Source organism: Myxocyprinus asiaticus, chromosome 45 (genome assembly GCF_019703515.2).
Source record: "Myxocyprinus asiaticus isolate MX2 ecotype Aquarium Trade chromosome 45, UBuf_Myxa_2, whole genome shotgun sequence".
In the NCBI taxonomy this organism is placed as follows: Eukaryota; Metazoa; Chordata; class Actinopteri; order Cypriniformes; family Catostomidae; genus Myxocyprinus; species Myxocyprinus asiaticus.
This window is the reverse complement of record NC_059388.1, coordinates 16,354,124-16,375,063: the sequence shown is the minus strand read 5'-3', so window position 1 is coordinate 16,375,063 and position 20,940 is coordinate 16,354,124. Positions and strand designations below refer to the sequence as shown.

Sequence of the window (20,940 nt, the reverse complement as noted above, 5' to 3'; positions counted from 1 at the left end):
TGAATTTGCACAGTCCTACTGTATGTTTAATGGGAAAAAGCTGTCACCACTGGCCCTGACACGCACCCAGCACTGGAAAGGGGAAACTCCTTCTGTTAACAATTGAGAGAGCGGGGCCTTATTAAAACCAGATTTCCTGGCGTTTTAAAACGCTTAGGAGCTCTTTAAAATGTCAAACACAATCCCAAAGGTCTGGAGAAAATGTCAGACAGACTGGAGTGCTGGTTTAATGCATAATGAATTATATCATCATTGTTGGAGTCGGCCCTCTAGAGCGATTCATTAGGCAGTGGTTACACAATGCAGTGCGGGAGTGTGTATGTGTGTTGGGGAGGAAGAATGGAGGGGATTCTCTGTGTCTGCAGCTGGCTGCACAGCTCTCACCAGTCTCTAAGTCCCACCCACTTTTAATATACTCACAAATCTCAGCCAGTTAGGGACAAGCAATCCAGTGTGTGTCAAATTAAGCTGAATGGAAGCTAGGTTTTTATCAAAGGCCTAAAACAGCACAGCTAGAAACAAGAGACTGAGCTAGTTAACCTGAAGTAGTTGGGTAGATTTACTAGCACTGGTCTATCTTTTAATGCAATCCAATACTCTCTGTCTCTCACCAAGGATCTTGCTGATGTTAGAGTTGTGCATGTCAGGAAAGGCTTGTAGGATCTTTCTCCTTTCATCTTTAGCCCAGACCATGAAGGCATTCATGGGCCTCTTGATGTGCGGCTCACTGCTGCCACGCCCTCGAGCCTCTCTGAAGATCCGTGAGTCCGACACACTGGGACTTCCTATATTACACATTAAATGCACAAATAAAAAAAAACATAGGGGTTAAGAATGTCTTTCAACACATGAAACGCCTTTCGCAACCTATTTTACTTCAGTAATGTAACACATTCAGAATGTGAGTTTGCAGTCGATTGTGGAGGACTATTCCCCCACCTGAAACTAATTGGCAATTTGTTAACATTATCCAATGGCAATTATGGCCTATGTGATGTCAGTCACCAGTGTTGGGTAAGTTAATAAAAAAAAAGTAATCCACTACAAATTACTAACTACTCTAAAATTATAATCAAATTACTTTATTGATTACTTCATTGAAACAGTAATCACATTACTAATTATTTTACTTTTAAGTTACTTTTTAAAACACTTGTCACAATTTTTTTTTTTTCGCTCAACAAATTCAAAATAATGTCTATTTTCTACTTGTTCATTGTCGCACACCCTTCAGTTGTCACAGAAACGCAAACAGGCTGACATATGAACATATTAATTCACATTTCAATTGTATTGCACATAAAGAATATTATTTCTTGAAGTATTTGTAACCTAAGTAATGTACTTAAAAGTAATAACTTTAATTGAAAGTCATTCACTGTAACTGGATTACAAGAATTTAAAATGTAATGTGTTACACTACTTTTTGTGCCTAAAAGTAATTAAATTTCAGTAACTAATTAGTTTGTAATCCAATTACACCCAACACTGAATTACACAATCAAATCAACTGAGAGAGGACTTAATGATGTGCAGTAAAAGAGCATCTTACCATCAGAATCGCCACTGATGCCAAAGTCCATCATTGCGTGAGTGAACTTGCTCTCTTCAGACTGCTTTAACTGCTGGCTCAAGCTCTCCAGAGCTGCTTTATCCTACACAAACACACAACATATACACAACCATTCCAGTTATATACATAATTGACAAATCAATACACATTCATCTGCATAAACACCAATGAACTGACCAATCAAGTGCCTGTAAGAAGACAGATGAAAGAAAACGAATGAAAATGCAAAAAGTGAACTAATGTTTATCCATCATCTACAAGCAGCCCGGAAGCCACCTGCAGTTTATTTACACTCATTCTCTCTCTCTCTCTCTCTCGCTCAGCCCTAAGGTCAACGCATTAGAAAGCGCGAGTGCTCTAGAGATGAGAGCGGGCTGGACCGCAGAGCTTCCTGGGTATTTATTACACCCAATAAAAAGCAGATTTACAATGCATTTACATGGCTAATGTGGCCAGGCCACATATTTCAACGCAACACCCCCCTGCTCTCTCTAAACATGCACACCCCTCCGTCAACCCCCCGGAGCTGCATCTGGGGCTTAATTAGTCAATTAGACTGCATCCTGAATCAACGCTACGTTTAAAACACAGTCCTCACCATTAGAGAGTGACCCAGGCCTTTTGCGACGCCATAATGAAATGCATTACACCATTTCACAGCCATCGAGATTTAATTGTTCAGACTGAGTTAGTGAGTGGGGTTTAAATTAATGTGTAATGGAGAGAGGATTTCTCTTCGGAGAGAGGGAGAGACAGATGATCGGGTTTGATAATGTGACTACGACACCAAACTACTTCGGCTTAGGACTGACACTAAAACTCGCCTTCATCTCATAGACAATTGACTTAGCTCATCTTACAAAATCCATTTAGATTTGTCACACAAAAGGGTTTAGGAACAAGGCTTGGTTTGACCATACCATGTGTTCATTGGGAACATGATGTTAAAAGGGCAGAGCAGATTCGCTTTCTTTCGCTCATAGAGTGAAGTTTATACAGAAAGGGGCAGAAATTGTCTAAAATCAGGAGATAATGGCCACACGAGGAAAACACACATCAGAAGTGTTGTCTGAGGTTGACTGCAGTCACGTAGGAGGTGAGATCGTGTAATAAAGAGAATTAGAGAGATAAAAAGTGATATTCAGCTGCACAGAATGGACACATTCAGGGTCCATATTTTACACTCACCAAGCACCAAAAACATGGCTTTGGTGAGTAAGTAAAACTGTTGTTCACCAGCTGGATGGTAACTGTACTAGGAACTGCAACATTACGTTCAGCTGGTTTACAAGCTAATTCAAAAACATCCGACAATGCAAGAAAACTTGATTAACATGAGACTTGAAATCATCGGGTTATTCTCTGCTTTTGATGTCGAAATGTAAACAGTCATGGACACAACAATTGTGCACATTGGATAAGCCGGTAAGAGTGCCAGTAAAGGTGTTACATGCAACGCAAAATCGGAGTCATGGGCAAAAAAGTATGTGTGCCGATCATTTTTGCTTAAACTGTTTATAAACTTAATCCTATGAAGGAAAATTTTTTAAGGCATTTACATGACCTTACACATTGTCAGCTCATTAAGCATAATTGGAGTTGAGATTGTGCATGTAGATGCATTTCAAAAGAATAATAAGACCAATAATCTGATGCGAGCTAATCAAATCCAAGACCAAAAGATTTGCACGTTTTCTAACTATTTTTACCATAGGAAGTTTATCTTAGATGCCTAAAGTTTTTTTTTCTCCAGAAGTCACTGCGGCAAAATATTTATGGAATATTCCTTGCATTAAGCCACCAAAAAGAAAGTATGAGTAACAAATCATAATGGTTCTTCACGTGTTTTGTGACAGTTTCTGTTTCACCAAAACTCGTATATCAATAATCTGCGAATTATGCTCTCGAGCATTATTTAGCCAAAGACAGCTAAATAATCCTACTATCTTATGGAGAACAAATATTTTTTAATTGAAAATAAGGTACAGTTTCATGGCTAGTAAGAAAGTTGTATGGCCAGTAAATATTCTCAACTCTAGTCATAGCCAGATGTGGCAAAACACATTCACATCCTCTCCGAGAGCAATCACTGATAATACTCTTTCATTTTCACCGTCGCAGCTCACGTGTGTTGCCCTCACATTGACCGCAACTAATCTGTCACTTTTTGTAGCATTTAAATGTGTAGCTTTAATCAAAAATAACCCCTCTGTACTCTAAACGTGTGGAAAAATGCAGTGTGGATGGCGAACATGTGTGTGTGTGTGTGTGTGTGTGTGTGTTTGTAAAGCTGTGGTCAGGGTAAAGTGCAGCTGATCTGTTGTAAATCATAATAAGTATAGAGTGTTTGGGAAATGTGGATTATTCCTAATGCACCTTCATTAACCTAGTAGCAATCAGCACAGCCACTAAGCCTGGCAGAGTGAAGAAGAAAACTGTTAACGTTTGAGCGTGTGCGTTAAACTAAATGTAGAAGATCAAGGAACACATAAACATGCCTTTGTTAAAGGGACAGTTCACATAAAAATAAAATTCTGTCATCATTTACTCACCCTCATGTTGTTCAGAAAGTCATACAGGTTTGGAACAACATGAGAGTGAGTAAATGATGACAGAATTTTCATTTTGGTGAACTATTTCTTTAAGCATCTGCCTACTGTGCATTTGCCACTGTTGATATGAGTTGATGAAGGTTTATGAAAAAACTAATTTCATTCACTCCTTGCTTATATAGTGCACACACTGACATCCACTATATAGGAAAAAGTGAATAAGCGAACGAGTGAGCTGACACCTGTGTATATACAAGCGTCTTCCTTTGCTGATGTGCACAATCATGCTGTTAAAGGTGGACGAGGCAAAAGCATCCGCTATTTATTGCTTGTTTTTGCATTTTAAAGCATTGGTATGCAAATATTTCGAAGAGGGAGTGTGTTTGATTACTTGTGGTCGAAGGGTTTCCTGTGCTGTAGCGTTTCGTTTGGTGTGCGGCCCAGCTGACTCCAGTGTGTTTAGCAAACAAGCCCAATTTACCACAGTCACTACAGTCACTTCACATTAGCATTAGCCACGCCGTTAGAATTAGCATCCCGTTCACTGTGCCCTGCCTGCCCTTAGCCTGCCTCTCGGAAATGACCACAGCATACAACAAAAGAGCTTTCAGATCTCAGCCACCTCCAACATTACTCTTCACAAGAAAAACCTGACAGCTTTGGGAAATTACTTTGTGCACAGATAAACAAGTTCTGTTTTAATAAAATCCTGTGTTTGTGTTTTTGCCAGTTTAATTTTTTGGTGATGGGCAGGCCCAGGAAACAAAATTGCAGACTTTTTTCATTCTCTGTGCTGATTTAGGGCTGTTAAAGTGATAGTACATCCAAAAATGAAGACTATGCCATCACTTACTGGCTCATATGTTGTTCCAAATTATTATTTTCTTCCGTGGAATACAAAAGATGATGTTAGGTAGAATGTTGAATGTCTCAGTCACCATACACTTTCATTAAATCTTTTACATAAAATGTAAGTGAATGGTGACTGATGCTGTAACATCTCCTTTTGTGTTCAAAGTCAGACTGAGTGGCAATCAGTAAGAATGTATGAGTGAGTGTGTAAATGCAAGATCAGATTTAATCGAACCTTCTCTGAGCGTCCATTGTTGAGACTCAGGCTGTTGACTGCTGCCACCTTGGCATCCAGAACCTGTTGCTCTCTCTTCAGCTGCTCCTTCATCTGTCGGGCCTCCTGGAAGGCTTTGGTTACAGCCTCATGATCGTTCAGGTAGCCGCCAGAGGTGATAGACGACAGCAGATCTAAAGGGACGACAGGAATGAAAAGTGAGAGAGAGCACAGGTGTTTGCAAAAGAGTTACACTGCAAAAATATTTCAACATCCATAAAAACTGCAGAAATTGCATAAGATTACAAGTCTTGTTTTCAGAGAATTCATCCTGAATTAAGTTTTTTTTTTTTTACCCATCTGCAAATTTTTGCTTGTTTCAAGCATGTATCAAATAAAATGTAGTGAGGTTTATGCTTGTTTTACACAAAACAAAGTACAAAAAAAAAAAACAAAAAAAAGCAGGGGTGTAAAAAATACTCCGAAATTATACTTAAGTGAAAGTATGGATAATGAGTGAAAATTTTACTCAATAAAAAGTCCAAATATCTAGTCAAAAACATACTTGAGTTTAAGTAAAAGAGTATTCACATTAAATTGTACTTAAGTATTAAAAAAGTAAAAAAGTAACTTTTTTTCCTAGCTAGAATGAAATCAAGAGAGGAGATTGTGTGAGAGAGGATGTTGTTAAATTCGATTGGTTTGTTAAGTTGCCTTTTTACTGTCTCTGATGACTGTCATATTTCTGCCACAGTGGCGTTCGCAACCTGGTCAAAGAATCATGTTCCAATAACTACATTTTGCAAAATGATTTTTATGTGGCCTGTTGTATGTAACACGGCAGTTTCCTGGTGGAATGAACACTAGAGGCACTAAAACAACAAAGACTTTTATCCCGTTTCACTCAAATCACGAGTAAAACAGCAGATTATCAGTTCATAAATACTTACTAAACCCTTTTTATGCTTGTTTATTTTTTATGATACTATCGTTAGGTTTAGGTTTAAGGTTTAAGGTTGGAAGGTAGGTTTTGTTGATTTAAACCTCGATAGAACATTAATCTTAAAAACCTCATCTGTTCAGCGCCACATAGTGGACATTTCACCTCTGAACTGCCCTGAGACGTGTAATGAACCACATCATTTTATTTTGCAAAAATGTTGCCACAGTCACGCAATGTTCGTTGCATGGGAGAAAGCACTCACGAATAGTGATGTCAGAGCACCCAGCCCCTTGAGACATAGAGAAATAAACTTTGGAGAAAGTTAGTAATGTTATTAGTTTTGTGATTTGTTTTCTGAGGTTTGCCAAACCTTGCTGTTGAGCAGATGGAAGAATTCAATAAAATTAATAATTAATATTTACTCACATTCCATTCTTTTTATTATCATTATTATTATCATCATCATCATTGCTGGTTTTATAGATAATATTATAATTAATAGTTACCTAAGAACAACAACAATAATAATTCAGCGAATAGAGAGTAGAAATTCATAGATATGATTTAAATATGAAGGCAAGTGTATAAATAAATGACATTATGTACACATTTAATTACAAAAGCCTTTTTTTTATATATATATTTGCAACGTGAATGATAATTTTGCCGTTTAGAATAAAATTTAGGACAAAAGCCATCAATATTTCTCACTTTGTGCTCATAGTTTTGAATAAATACATCACATTCAGTTGGGCGGTCAGATACGGTCTAGTCGCATAAATATTTCAATGTATCAGACGCTCAATCAGATCCACAATTCCAACTCTGCAGATGGTCGGAACTCCACACAGCCTCTGTGCGACACTCCATTTGATATGACTGACCTCTGGTCTGTCATCTGTCATTTGTCAGATGGAGTGAAAAGGCAGATTCAGTCCAGTAAGATGAAAGAAAATTATCTGCAAAAATGTAGTGAGTACTTTTCAAGTTTAAATAAAATTGTAAGGAGTAAAAAGTACTATTTTTTCTTTGGAAATGTAATTAAGTAAAAGTACTAGTATTCCCTTTACATTGCACTTAAGTACAAATCCCAAAAAGTATTATACTTAAGTATTATTTAAGTATTTTTACTCAATTACTTTACACCCCTGCAAAAAAACAATACAATTGTCCAAATATATTATCTGAAAAAATTGATGCTTACATATATTTTTAACTGAAAAACAGGACAAAATACAGATTAATAAGTTTTTTTTTTTGTTTTTTTTTCGCACTGTAGCTATGGCATGTGCATGTGCTGATATAAAGCACATTGATATAGAGCATTTTTTATTTAATGGATGGACTTAAAGTGAAGTCATCCGGCACTAAAACACTGCTGGGCTTCTGGGTGTAACACATTAGCATTGAGCATGCTGCAGGGTGAACCTATCAGTGTTTGCGTTAACACTGCCGAACACATTGACCATTTGACTGTCACCTACCTGACTCAGCCTGCCTATGGCACGACCAGCTCTTAACACTCACTCACAGCAAAGAGAGAAGTCTAACATCTCTTTTTGAGTTCCACGAAAAAAAGTAAGTCATATGGGTTTGGAACAACATGAGAGTACTCGATGACAGAATTTCCATTTTTAGGTGAACTATCTCTTTAAGTTGTCTAATGTCTATACACATAATATGATCATGTGGGAAAGGTGACTGTGAAATCTGCTTCTTATTTACAGCACAAATGTCATTAGATCCCTACAGCTGACACACGCACACACTCACACTGCATGCGTGCAAAGGAAACCAGTTGAAAGAAGATGCTTTGAAGCCTGATGAAAATCTCACTAATCTGCATTTTTACATTCAGAGATTTGCTAAAAAGTGCCATTTGTCTTTTACTACCCACATATATAAATGCAGTCTCTCTCTCATTCTGTGGGCTTTTATTCAGACCAAAGCTCATGGAAATCTTAGAAGTGAAAAAAAATAAAATAAAAAAAATGCAGAGATTACTTATATTAAAGCCATTAGCGGCCTAATTTGGCCCATTCTGCAACATCTGCCTGCAAGCATATCAAAGATGTTTCCAACCATCTCTTCATGGCTATTATTTGTATTATTCTCAGCAGCTTAACCACCCAAGCCGTTAGCCACATCTGTTGGCTAGTGTATGTGTATGTGTGGTGGAGAATTATCTTGCCAGGATAGATCTAACAAAGACCTGTGCTAGATTATGAGTCTTTATCTGGCCTAATCCCATCGCTAATGCTGGATAGGATGGATTAAATGCTTTCATTTGAAATGACAGAAGAGGGAACTCTTCTAAAAGTCATATCTGGCGAATCTGCTAAAGTGGCCACAGGTCACCAAGTGATTTGGCGGCAAACGCACTTCCTTTAATCTGATTAAAAAAATTCTGGGGCGTAAATTCAGAGAACTGACCACACTAAAACTATTCCCTTTTGGCATCCCTACAGAAGTGACACTAAATAGACCTTAGTCACCATTCACTATGGAAAAAAGATGCAATAAAAGTGAATGGTGACTGAGGCTAACAGTCATATGAGTTTAAAACAACATAAGTAATGTGAGTAAATGATGACAGAATTTGTATTTTTGGGTGAACTATCCCTTTAAGGAGCAGATGGATATCAGATAATTAACACAAACATATATAATATACCCAGACTGTAACATCCATCACTCTTGGTGTGTTCAGTGACAATTAACACTTCACATAATAGTGAACTGCAAAGTGAAACTTTGCCATTTTCACATCTGAGTGAAAGCAGAGAGTGATGGGTGTAGAGGACACAGCCCTTGACAGGTTCCCGTGTTGTATTTCCAGGGTGACTGTGACACAAAAAGAAAGGTTGGCACATAGGGTCGAGTAGGCTGGGAGGTCTCAGGATGGATGTCACTTAGCAAGGTCAAACAGATGAGAGACAAAAAGATGGAGAACATGGATGATGGAATGATACGGAAATTGTACAAAGAGATCTGCCAAGACAGCTGTTAGACAGACAGCATGTTAAAGGGATAGTTTACCCAAAAATGGAGTGTTTGTGTTTCACAGAAGAAAGTAAGTTGGGTCTGGAACAACATGGGGGTGAGTAAATAAAGGCTTTCATTTTTGGGTGGACTATCCCTTTAAAGTGGTGTTTTGAAATTGCATGCAGTTACAATACTTGACCCCTAAAGACGTATGGCAGATGGAATAATCACGGGACATATGGCACTCTCGAGCATAATGATCTAAAAGAACCGCTTCGCCTCAATATGTTCCAAAGGATTCCAGCGAAAAACTTTACTCCCTAATCCATTTTTCAGAACAAAAAACATCTCAGCAACAAATCCACTAATCTGCTATTAAATCCCAGGATTTGTTGAAAAACACTGCGATTACAGGAGAGAAGTCTGAAATGGCTAACTGTTGTTAGGAGGGGAGGGGAGAATATTGTGTTATTGTGTTATTAATGCATGTTGTTTGTGCTGTAGGTGGTAACAGAGTTGTATAAGAGGCTTGTCTAATCTAAGCGCCTGTCAGGAAGGCTTGTGTTTCTCTATTCAGCACCTCTAAACAACAGAAATAAACGCTGCTAAAGCTTCCCATCTCTGTATTGCGTGCTCTCGCTCCCTTTTGCTTCCAAGTGCAGCTGCTTAACAAGCTCTCCCCTACCATTTAGACTAATAAATGTTTGACAATGTGCCCTTCAGGCAAAATTAAATTCTACAAACCTAAAAATTTAACATCAATTACCGCCTCATACAAGCAGAAAATAACATCCGGGGAGAAGGAAATGCTCTTGAGAGATATGTTCGGGGCAATATGTAATAACATTAAGTGTTTTATGTTGCGCTTTGTGTGTTTATTGAATTGTAATGAACTGTGGAGGTGCAGGTACCTATGGAGCTGAGTCTGGACGGCGGTCCTCCGATGCTGGAGGGGGCACTGTGCTTCAGGGATCCGGGGCCCAGCTTCAGGGCAGGGACCTGTGGGGAAGCGGGGGAGGTGGGTGACTTGCTCTCAGGTGCCTTAGGCTTGGACGACAGATTCAAGGGCTGAGCGCCCTCGTCCTGCAAAACAGCAACACGTTTGGCCCGGTGTGATTTTTCTCCTTAAGAGACTTGGGACCCAATCAAAACTCCCAGCAGGGGTCAAATCATCTGACCGCACGCCGGGGATAATGAAACAGGAAGTTTTTCAGCAAATGCGGCCAGGCCGCAAGGAAAGATGGAACTATTGTGGTTGCGCAGGCCAGTTGATAAACTGGGCGATGTCAAGTTTTGGATTGACGTTGCGCATTGCCAGCATGCAGCACACCCATGCTTAATCAAACAAGAGAACAGTGACAAAGCGAGCATACTATGTAAAGAGACATGCTTAGGCGAGAAGATTCACACACATATTCACCCAAACATTTTGCGTAAAAACAAACACAAACACAAACACAAGCAAAGAATGCACAATATTCACACATTCCAAAAACATACAGTATGCCATGAATGATTATTTAACACATGCATTTTAGTCTAAAATATGTTCACAGATCAGTTAGATAATAAGGTAAATTATGTGACAATGTTATTAAAAAATACATAAAAATTCAATTCGAACAAAACAATTATTGAACATTCCTCTACTTTGATGAACATGTTTTTAATGTCTAAATTCAAAGTCAATTTGGGGGGGGGGGGGCTTAAAGTAAAAAATTTCTAAATGATGTAACCATCCAGAGACAATAAAAAAAAAAAAGTCTCGTAATAGCTAAAATTCGTGAAAAAATGTATATTGGGATAAGTATTATTATTTATTTATTTTTATTTTTATTATTTTGGGGGGGGGGTTTCCCCCTTTTCACCCAATTTGGAACGCCCAATTCCCAATGCGCTTTTAAGTCCTCATGGTGGCGTAGTGATTCGCCTCAGTCTGGGTGGTGGAGGATGAATCCCAGCTGCCTCCTCGCCTGAGACCATCAACCGGCGCATCTTATCACGTGGCTTGTTGAGCGTGTTGCCACGGAGACATAGCGCGTGTGGAGGCTTCACGCCATCCACGCTCAACTCACCACGTGCCCCACCGAGAGCGAATCACATTATAGCAACCACGAGGAGGTTACCCAATGTGACTCTACCCTCCCTAGCAACCGGGCCAATTTGGTTGCTTAGGAGACCTGGCTGGAGTCACTCAGCATGCCCTGGGATTCGAACTAGCGAACTCCAGGGGTGGTAGCCAGCGTCTTTTACCGCTGAGCTACCCAGGCCCCCATTATTATTTTATTTTATCATATATATTTTTTTAAATGTTAATAATATTTTAAAAACTTTTGTCCACCAAATCTAAGTCAGGTGGTGTAACTAGCATGCAAGTAGCAATAAAAAAAAAAAAAAAGAGAGAGAGAGAGAGAGAGAGATGACCCCTTTAACCCCCCATTAAGTTTTAATAAAAAAGATATTTTCACATTTTTATCAAAATGCACATTTTGTTCAGGTAAAATGGAGAAACCCTAAGAAAACGTTTTGATATTCATGACTCAAAAATTCATGATAAGGCAGAAAAAAATATTCTTTACCTTGAAAACATGAATGATTAAGTTGTGTACACTGTTACACCACTTGACATTTTTTAAGTCATTAAATCAATTTAATTTGGTAGAAAATGCTATAAATGTTTTTTTTATTTTTATTTTTTTATGTGTAAAACCAACATGAACACAAATATCAAATTTCTATTAACTTGGTATAGGTTTTTAAAACTAGATTCTTAGAAGATTTCTAATTTTTAATCACCATGGACAAACTTGTTTGTCAACGACCCAATAATCAAACAACACAGCATCTTTTCTGCAGGTTACCAGTGGTGGACACATGACCATGTGGACGTTACTATTATGATACGAGCCCTGCTGATAATGTAATCACATCAGAGAAGGCACCCTGCTTTCGGGCCAATTAGATCTCAGAGTGGCAGATGCAGCTCCACCCCTCACCTAATCATAACAACGTAAATATTGCAAAGGCCAAGACCTGGCTCAATTGCCACAGAAGTCTCTCCATCCTCACTGCTGTCTAAATTCTTAACAGCTTCACAGCTCAAATGAGGCAAAAGTGGGAACCGCGTCGGAAGCATGTGGGCACGCAGGCAGGCCTCCAGAATCTAATGACCTCGCCAGCTCTCGTCCACGCCACAGCTGTCAATCATCCTCGTCTGGCAGAGCAAGTCTCAGGTCACCGTTGTGTTCTCACTGTGGTGGGATCTCATATGTGTTAACATGGGGAGTGCAGCATCTGTACCGACACCTGTTTCTAGAGCCTTGCCGTCTGTCACGAATGGCCCGAAATGCACAATGCACAGCAGCCATGGAGCAGAACAACTTATACACTCAGGGCCACTGAATCAAAAAGCAAGTACTGTATGTCCAATTCAGAACCCTGTGGGTACTGCAGCACAACCCAGAATGATGTTTCTCTGCATTTCGTGTCACTCTCAACAGCTCAAATTGAGTATTTGTGCAGGCCCTTTAAAGTACCTCTCTTCGTATTGCCTCCGCTGTAGAGCGAGCAGACACTGAGGTCTGGAGAGCTTGATGAAGACCTTTCCCTCTGTGATGGGCCGTAACAGGATTGTCCTCATTAGTGTTGCTCTCAATGAAGGGGGAACCAGTGGGATGTGGACCCCATCATACAGGATACACACAAAAGACCCTGCTCAATAAAGTACACTAAGACGCGATTGAGGAGAATACTGTACCGTGACCCATATTGTGTCTTGTGTGTAGCGCCATTGCATTTAAGAGGAAAACTGAATATTTATGACAGATAATGCCTGCCTGCCACCTCGATGGTGGATTGTACTCTGAGAAGCAAATCCTAGGGTGGGACTAACAAGTCAAAGCCAATGAAGCCGGTGATAGCAGAACTAATGGAGACTGGCAAAGCCATGTGAGAGGAGGATGGCCAGCTTTTAGGAGCTGTCATACATGATACTAAGACAACGCAAATACAAAAGAGGAATGCGAAGGTGGAATGAGCTTAAATCTCATTTAAAATGACACGAACCAATTAAAATTTAGAATTAACTCTTGCATCCATTCTATACTGGAAGTGACCTCAAGTGCGCTAAAGTCTGCTTTGAAAGTATCAAAACTGCAAGTCACATCAGAATGTTCACTAACGGCGGACCTATAAGTTATTTGAACATTTAAAGCGATAGTTCACCCAAAAATGAAAATTCTCTCATCATTTACTCACCCTCATGCCATCCCAGATGTGTATGACTTTCTTCCTTCTGCTGAACACAAACAAGATGTTTAGAAGAATATTTCAGCTCTGTTGGTCCTCATAATGCAAGTGAATGGTGACCAGAACTCAAAAAGAAGATAAAAGCAGCATAAAAGTAATCGTGATGCCTATTTAGTTTCACTTTCACATCTGAAAGTGAAAGTGGAGATTGATAGTAGGAAATTACTTAAATATTGATCTGTTTCTCACCCACACCTATCATATCGCTTCTGAAGACATGGATTTCACCACTGGAGTCGTATGAATTACTTTTATGCTGTTTTTATGACCTTTTTGGACCTTCTGAGTTCTGGTCGCGCATTATGAGTACCAAAAGAGCTGAAATATTCTTCTAAAATCTATGTTTGTGTTCTGCAGAAGAAAGAAAGTCATACACATCTGAGATGGCATGAGGGTGAGTAAATGATGAGAGAATTTTCATTTCTGGGTGAACTATCCCTTTAAGAAAATCAATCAGCAACAATCAATTCATGATAATATCGTTAACATATTATCGTTAACGTAAACTAAAATGAAAACTACATGGGAAAAAAAAACGTGTTTGGAAAGAACTGAAATAGAACTAAAGTACCTTTTCATAAAAATAACTAAAATACTTTTAAATAACTGCAAAATTAACTAAAACAAAATACAAATAACCTCAAATATTTGTTTTTGATACATAGTATATCAACAAATTTGCAACCTTCACAACTTGCCTTCATTAAGTATGAAAATACCACTAGATAGCAGTAACACAATACTGCCCTGGATTGGAGTGAAGGTAACATAGTGGGCTAAATCACTGAACTGGTAAGCAAAAGGTTGTTGGTTCAATTCCCACAGCCACCACCATTGTGTCCTTGAGCAAGGCACTTAACTCCAGGTTGCTTCAGGGGGATTGTCCCTGAAATAAGGGCACTGTAAGTTGCTTTGTATAAAAGCGTCTGCCAAATGCATAAATGTAAATGCCCTAAAAAATATAATGAAGTTAAACATATTTAAATGATATCAGTTAATGCATTAGCCTTGGCAGTCATAAAATACTAACACTAATATAAAACCTAACTAAACTGAAACTATAAAACAGTAAAAACTAAAACTAACCTTAAACTAAAAATGATATAGTACAAATTAATGAAAAAGTAAAACTAAAAGTGAATAGAAAATTGAAAATACTAAAATCACCCTGGCTGACGTAGCTGTGAAGCACATCAAAAATATATGAAGTGTAAACAGCATCATGGATCAACACAAACTTAGAAGAACTCTAAGAATTGTTTATAAAATAAATTATTAAAGATTTACTGTACACTGGTTGTGTCCGCATATAACATAAGTGACAAACTCACAGAGGCTTTATTTTAACTTAATTTTCAATAACCAGGATGACTCTGTGTGCCTGTCTATTTATCCTAATCGGAGACTGGCTACACTCACACACACACATGTTGGTGCAGCTATCATTATGAGGAATCTCCATAGACATAATGATTTTTATACTGTACAAACTATAGATTCTATCCCCTAACCCTAACCCTACCCCTCACAAAAATCATTTTGCATTTTTACATTTTCAATAAAACATCGTTTAAGTATGATTTTTTAAGCGATTTGAATTATGGGGACACTAGAAATGTCCTCATAAAACACATTTATAGCATAATACCCATGTAATTACCAGTTTGTAACCTAAAAAGAAAAGTCCTCGTAAAACCACTTAAACCTGCCCACACACACACACACACACACACACACACACCTATTTTTAGTGTCCCCTCACCTGGTTCCTCACTGTCCACCAAAGTAGTAAGGTGGTCAGTGTGCATTTAAATAGAATGGATTTACACCCAGTGAACATGTACAACCTTCACATTCACTGCTGAGACCTGCTGTACAGTCCACATCAAGAAAGTTACACTCCTTAGAAATGTCCACGAGATGGAAGTGGTCCACTGAGACCAAGAGAAATCCCAAGAGAAATCCCAAAGCCAGCTGTGGTTGCGCTGAGCTTGAGCGAAGGAATGAGTGTGAATGCGTGGATGTTTGCATCTGAGTAGGTCACAGAGTGAAAACTGTGATATAGTGAGTGTGTGACACACCTGAGTTGTGAGGCCTCCCCCCAGGGTAAAGCACTTAAGCTTTGTACGCCTCAGTCCAACCAGCTGTCTGACACACGGCACATTTCTCAAAATGAGAGAGAAAGTGGCAACTGCCCCAGGACAGCAAACCTGAAATATACATACTGCCCCCTTCCCGAAGGCAAAACTTGCAGACAACAGAGAAAGCGAGAGCCATGATTTAAGGATAATTTGAGGAATGAAAAGAGGAAGTTAAGGTGCGTGACACAGAGAGAGCTCTGAATCCACTTTGGAATACTTGATGGAGTAAAATATGAAATAGAAAAAGCGATACAAAGATATACTTAAAGGTGAAGTGTGAATTTATTTACATGTTAAGAATAATCCAAATTCTTAAATCTTAATATGCAGAGACAACTATAAGTAAGCCATTTTAGTACTGTGGCTCTGTGGTGCTATAAAAACATTGCTCTGCTTATTTGAGCATCCCAACCAGCCCAAAACAGAACATTGGCTCAACCAATGGTGTGACTTTGGGGTGGGTAACGCTAGTGGCACAAAAATTACACACTTCATCTTAAAGAAAAGACGTAATTTTCTCATGGCTCAGTGACTGTGGAGGCTTGGTAGGTGCAGACTGCACTGCCAATTATTGTATCATCTCCATCGCTCTTCCTTTTCTCTGTGTATTTGGTCTTGAGAAAACAAAGGGACAAATGTCTGAGGAAAAGGGGCCTTCATTACCCTCTGACACAATGACCTGCGGGGGCCCCGAGCCAAATGATTGCAGTCATAAAAACTTCAGCAACAGCTCTTGGTTTCCACCACCAGGTATTATCCTCTTCCTCTTAGCAACAGGCATCCATTTAAGCTCTAGATCTGTATCCAAACACGGTATCCCGCCTCCACCGGGGCTGAAATCCAGAGAGGGATCGGGCAACAGGCCTTCACACATGTTTATCCAGCTCTGGCGGCCCCACCGTCCAGCTATTGTACTGCTGAGCAAAACAGAATGAGCTTGCAGGGGTGTCCGGGCATCTAGAATGACCAGCCCAGCAGGATGAGAGAGAGACCAGGCAGCCGTCTTTTATTTCTGCCCTGCCTGATATTCATGGAGCTTTATTCCACTCAGACAGCCATGGACTCCCATTGCCACACTGGCCGAAGGGAAACATATCTGCTCAGAGCCTTATATACTGAAGTATATAAAGTTCAAGGCAACAGTGTCGGCTAGACTTTGGTTTCGAAAAATCGAGGCCTCGTGCTGGGTGTACAAAGCACTCGAAATGCAACAATGCACCGTGCATTGTGTCAGCTTGCAAGAATTATGGGTAGTCAACCAAAAAAAAAAAAAAAAAAACATAAAAATCAGTACATACAAAGACATTTAGCTTTGGATAGAAAATGTATGCAGTAGTCTGCAGGGGCGTAACAACCATTTACCCATTTAACTTTTATAAATTACCAAGTTCATCCCTACACTTTTTGGGCAATAATCATTATATTTTAAGAGCTTTGTTTTGCTTGGCCACAACGTGAAAAAATAAAATTGTATCCGGCCCTGTAAACGACAGCTTTAAATGGATAGTTCACCCAAAAATTAAAATTCTGTCATTCTGTTTAACATCTCTTATGTTCCACGGAATAAAGAAATTCATACGAGTTGGAACAACATGAGTAAATGATGACAGATTCGAATGACCAATCGAAGTGGTAATCCTAATATGACTTGCGTTAACTTACCTGCTTTCTTAGTGAATCTGTTAGGACTACTGGCCAAGCATTACTTCGCTTAATAAATATTCATGAGATAAGCTAATAAGGTTTATAATGCACCCGCCCCACTTTTCAGATTGTTCCTATGCCCCTGGTAATCTGCACACAAATTCTTCACCCATACACACTCACACACTCGTACCTTGGGCTTTGGTGGTGGGGTGTTTCTGCTTTTCTCGCTCTGGCCGCTGGTGGGCGAGAGCGTGCCGGTTGCCAGGTTGGCCTGAGGCACTGTGCTGTGTTTGGCCCCCGGAGACACCTGCATAGCAGCCAGCTGAGCTGCATACAACTGCTGCTCAGAGACAGAGACAAAAAGAGAGGGAAGGGACAGAAGAGAAGATGAAGAAGAGAGGAAGGCCCATGAATAAATGAATACACGCAACGTACAAACAAACAAAAAAAGCTGCTTTGGCCATTAGTGGAGAGGGCTGTTGGTTGTTTATGTGTGAGGGGACAGAGCTGTCACTTTATGTTCCTCTACGCGGCCTCAAGGGGCTACACTAACAGCTAGCAGACGCCTGAGTGAGACATGTCCCCACCAAGGTGCATCCTGGGAAAAAAACGCACTCACCATGAGGGTCATATTCGCTCAGGAAAGAAAAGAGTGAAAAAGTACCCCACAAGGTGAAAAACTGGTGAATGTGTTTATGTAAAGAGAGAAGCTGTGAATTTCTAGGCCAATGGGAGTGGAAACAAACGCTGAACCCCTGTTGATTCTTTTACTCCTGTTAAAAAGAACGCACACCTGGACAAGCCCAGGAGAACACACTCTTAAAACTCAGGAAAATATCCGGCAGAGTGATTCAAGTAGGCATGCAGCATACTGCCATTTCACAGAACAACAAACAAAGGTTTAGCCTCTGTCTGTTTTTATTGTTTCACTTTTTATGAACTGTAATAATTAGTGAGAGTAATAATGTACTGTATATCAGTCGATATTTAACCAAATTGACATTATCTGCATTATCTGTTAACCTTTCCTAATTGCCTGATTAGTTCACCCAAAAATGACACTTCAGTCATTAATTACTCACCCTCATGTTGTCCCAAACCCAAATGACTTTCCTTCTTCCGTGAAACACAAAAAGAGATGTTATGCAGGATGACAGCCTCAGTCACCTTTCACTTTTATTGTATGGAAAATAAATGCAATGAAAGTGAATGGTGACTGAGACTAACATACTGCTTAACATCTTTTGTGTTCAATGGAAAAAAAATAAGTCATGCATATTTGGAACAATGTGAGGGTAAGTAAACAGCCACAGAATTGTCATTTTAGGGTGAACTACCACTTTAACAGTATTGTTAATTCCCAAAATCCAACAGATAAAAAAAAATGAACTGTTATCAAATATTTTTGTCATTACATTTTGACTAAATATTGTGATATTTATATCAGCAATTATTTGTGCATATCATTTGCTGTCATTAAATTGTATTATGCATATATTGCCATTATAACGGTCATCTGCCACCCTGCTCTCCAGACATCGGTATCTGAATGTCAATTGAAAAACCCATATCAGTTGAACATTAGTAATAATAACATATCCCAACAGTTAAATACAGAGCATATGGATGTGACTTTCAGCACACTGTATTTGCAGACTGGAGCAAAACAGATTCCTAGAGCTGTATGTGCAATTCCTGCATTCGTGCAGCTTTCATGTGCAATTTTGTGGACTTTGAGGACACACAGAGAGAGAGGGAGCTTTTTATTGTATTTGTGGGAAAAGATGAGGAACTAAATCTGTGTTTACAGTAGCTGCAGAGACGGGCTGTTTTTAAAACTGTATTTTTCTCTTTAAGATTTAGAAGCGAGTGGCTGTTTGTGAGTTAAACTTCCGTCCTTCTGTTCGTCTCTGGCTGCCAGCCACCAGCAGAAAACAAAGACTGGTTTATGCAAATGTCCACGACAGTTTCTCCCTCTCTCTCTCAACCTTGACAGCACACTCTCTGTCACAATCTTCTGTCTGCTGTATCTGCTAGAATTAAATATTTCTATCTGATTCTAACACACACAGATTAACACACCATCATGCTGAGAAACACAGAACATCTCTATCCACGTACACTTGCTTTTATCTGCCTACATTTGCACTGCAGAGAGCTAATAAAGTTAATAAGTAAAGAATTTTTTCTTCAAAAAGGGCAATAAAAAGGGCAGCAGAAACTGCTGCATTAATTGTATGCTACTATGAAATAGGAAGGCACTAATAAAAACATTTCAGCTGATACAATAACTGATAATTATTGCATAATTATGTTATGGCAGATAACAGATATGTAAAATAAAATACTTAGATCAAGTGAAGACGCTTGTGAAATTAGGAAACAATACATTTTAATGTACAGTACAATAGGGTGATTTTAGACAAATTGGACCACTTTTGTCATTGAAATGAATGGCAAAAAGTTGCCCAGTTTACCCAAATTCATTCTATATTGTACAGCAGAAAGAAGTGTTTAGTACTTCTGAAACCTGGCACAGAAAAAGAATATGCTGTTTGAATGGCAACAATATAGTTTAATATTATCTGCTTCAGGTTGTCCACAAAGGCACATACCATCTCAGCTCGCTCGCTCACTCACTCACTCACTCACTCACTCACTCACACACACACACACACACACACACACACACACACACACACACACACACACACACACACACACACACACACACACACACAAAATAAAGCTCTTGTTGGTCATTTCTGTTCAATTACTCCCACCATGGCCCCTGGTTGTGTGTGTGCCTGAGTGTGACATACGGCCCCGGCTGGAGTGTGCCCTGCCTGTGCATGTGTGTGTATGTTTGTGTGTGTGAGTGAGAGAGAGAGGCACAGATAGCACAAGATGCTCCGTGTCTGGTCCACTGAATCAGATTGCTTCATTTTCTCTCTGAATTGAGTTCTATTACATGGCCAGCTACTGTAAATCAGAACTGCTAGACCAGCCAGGTCAGTGAGTGACACACACACATACATTCATACATGCACACACTGAACACGCTCAATGCCCTGCCACCCCATCGCCAGCGTGAGCAAACAGGAAGTGACAGCACAATGCCCCTTGAGTGCCCACGGGCGCATGTATGCGCACAAACACAGTGAGAATAGGGGGGATGAGGGTGGCTGATCTCAATCTGAGGATGTAACAGAGGAATTTAAATGTCAGCCTTTACACAAAAATACACACACAGAGGTGCTGAAGGGGGGAGGGTGTATCTGTAAGGGATTTGATGGGACTGCCTTCCTCTCGACTCCTTCAGTCAAGCTGCATCCGTTTGAACTCTTAAAGCTCTTCCTCTTTGCTTCTCTCACTCTCTCTCTCTCTTTGCTAATCCCTACAGGAGTCATAGGTAAGCTCTAATTCTCCTTAACTAGTGTATGTGTGTGTATGTAACCCTCATGTTCTATTGAGATTGACTTTACTTTCTTCATTATGAGTTTTTGTGTTAAAATAATAATAGCAATTTCAAAGTTCACCTCTTTTTTGTTCATCTGACCTAATCAAAGCCCACATGACATATTACTGAAGATTTAAAGGGATAGTTCACCCTAAAATAAATATTTTATCATTATTTACTCACCTTCATGTTGTTCCAATCCCAGATGACTTTCTTTTTTTACGTGGAACACAAAAAGAGATGTTAGACAGAATGTTAAGGACTA

General features: G+C 39.4%; 1 protein-coding gene across 5 annotated transcripts in view; it reads right to left on the bottom strand.

Moving 5' to 3' along the window:
- Positions 1 to 20,940, bottom strand: part of LOC127435463 (transcription factor SOX-5-like) — a 153,706-nt gene that overhangs the window by 6,394 nt on the left and 126,372 nt on the right. For 4 of the 5 annotated variants that reach the window (XM_051688989.1, XM_051688986.1, XM_051688987.1 and 1 more), the window contains 5 exons: positions 17,406 to 17,555; positions 10,031 to 10,202; positions 5,213 to 5,385; positions 1,553 to 1,655; positions 612 to 785 (listed from right to left, as the gene is read on the bottom strand). In XM_051688989.1, the coding sequence (XP_051544949.1) occupies positions 612 to 785; positions 1,553 to 1,655; positions 5,213 to 5,385; positions 10,031 to 10,202; positions 17,406 to 17,555 (772 nt within the window). The remainder of the gene's footprint in view (positions 1 to 611; positions 786 to 1,552; positions 1,656 to 5,212; positions 5,386 to 10,030; positions 10,203 to 17,405; positions 17,556 to 20,940) is intronic. The other variant, XM_051688990.1, reaches the window with a different exon arrangement.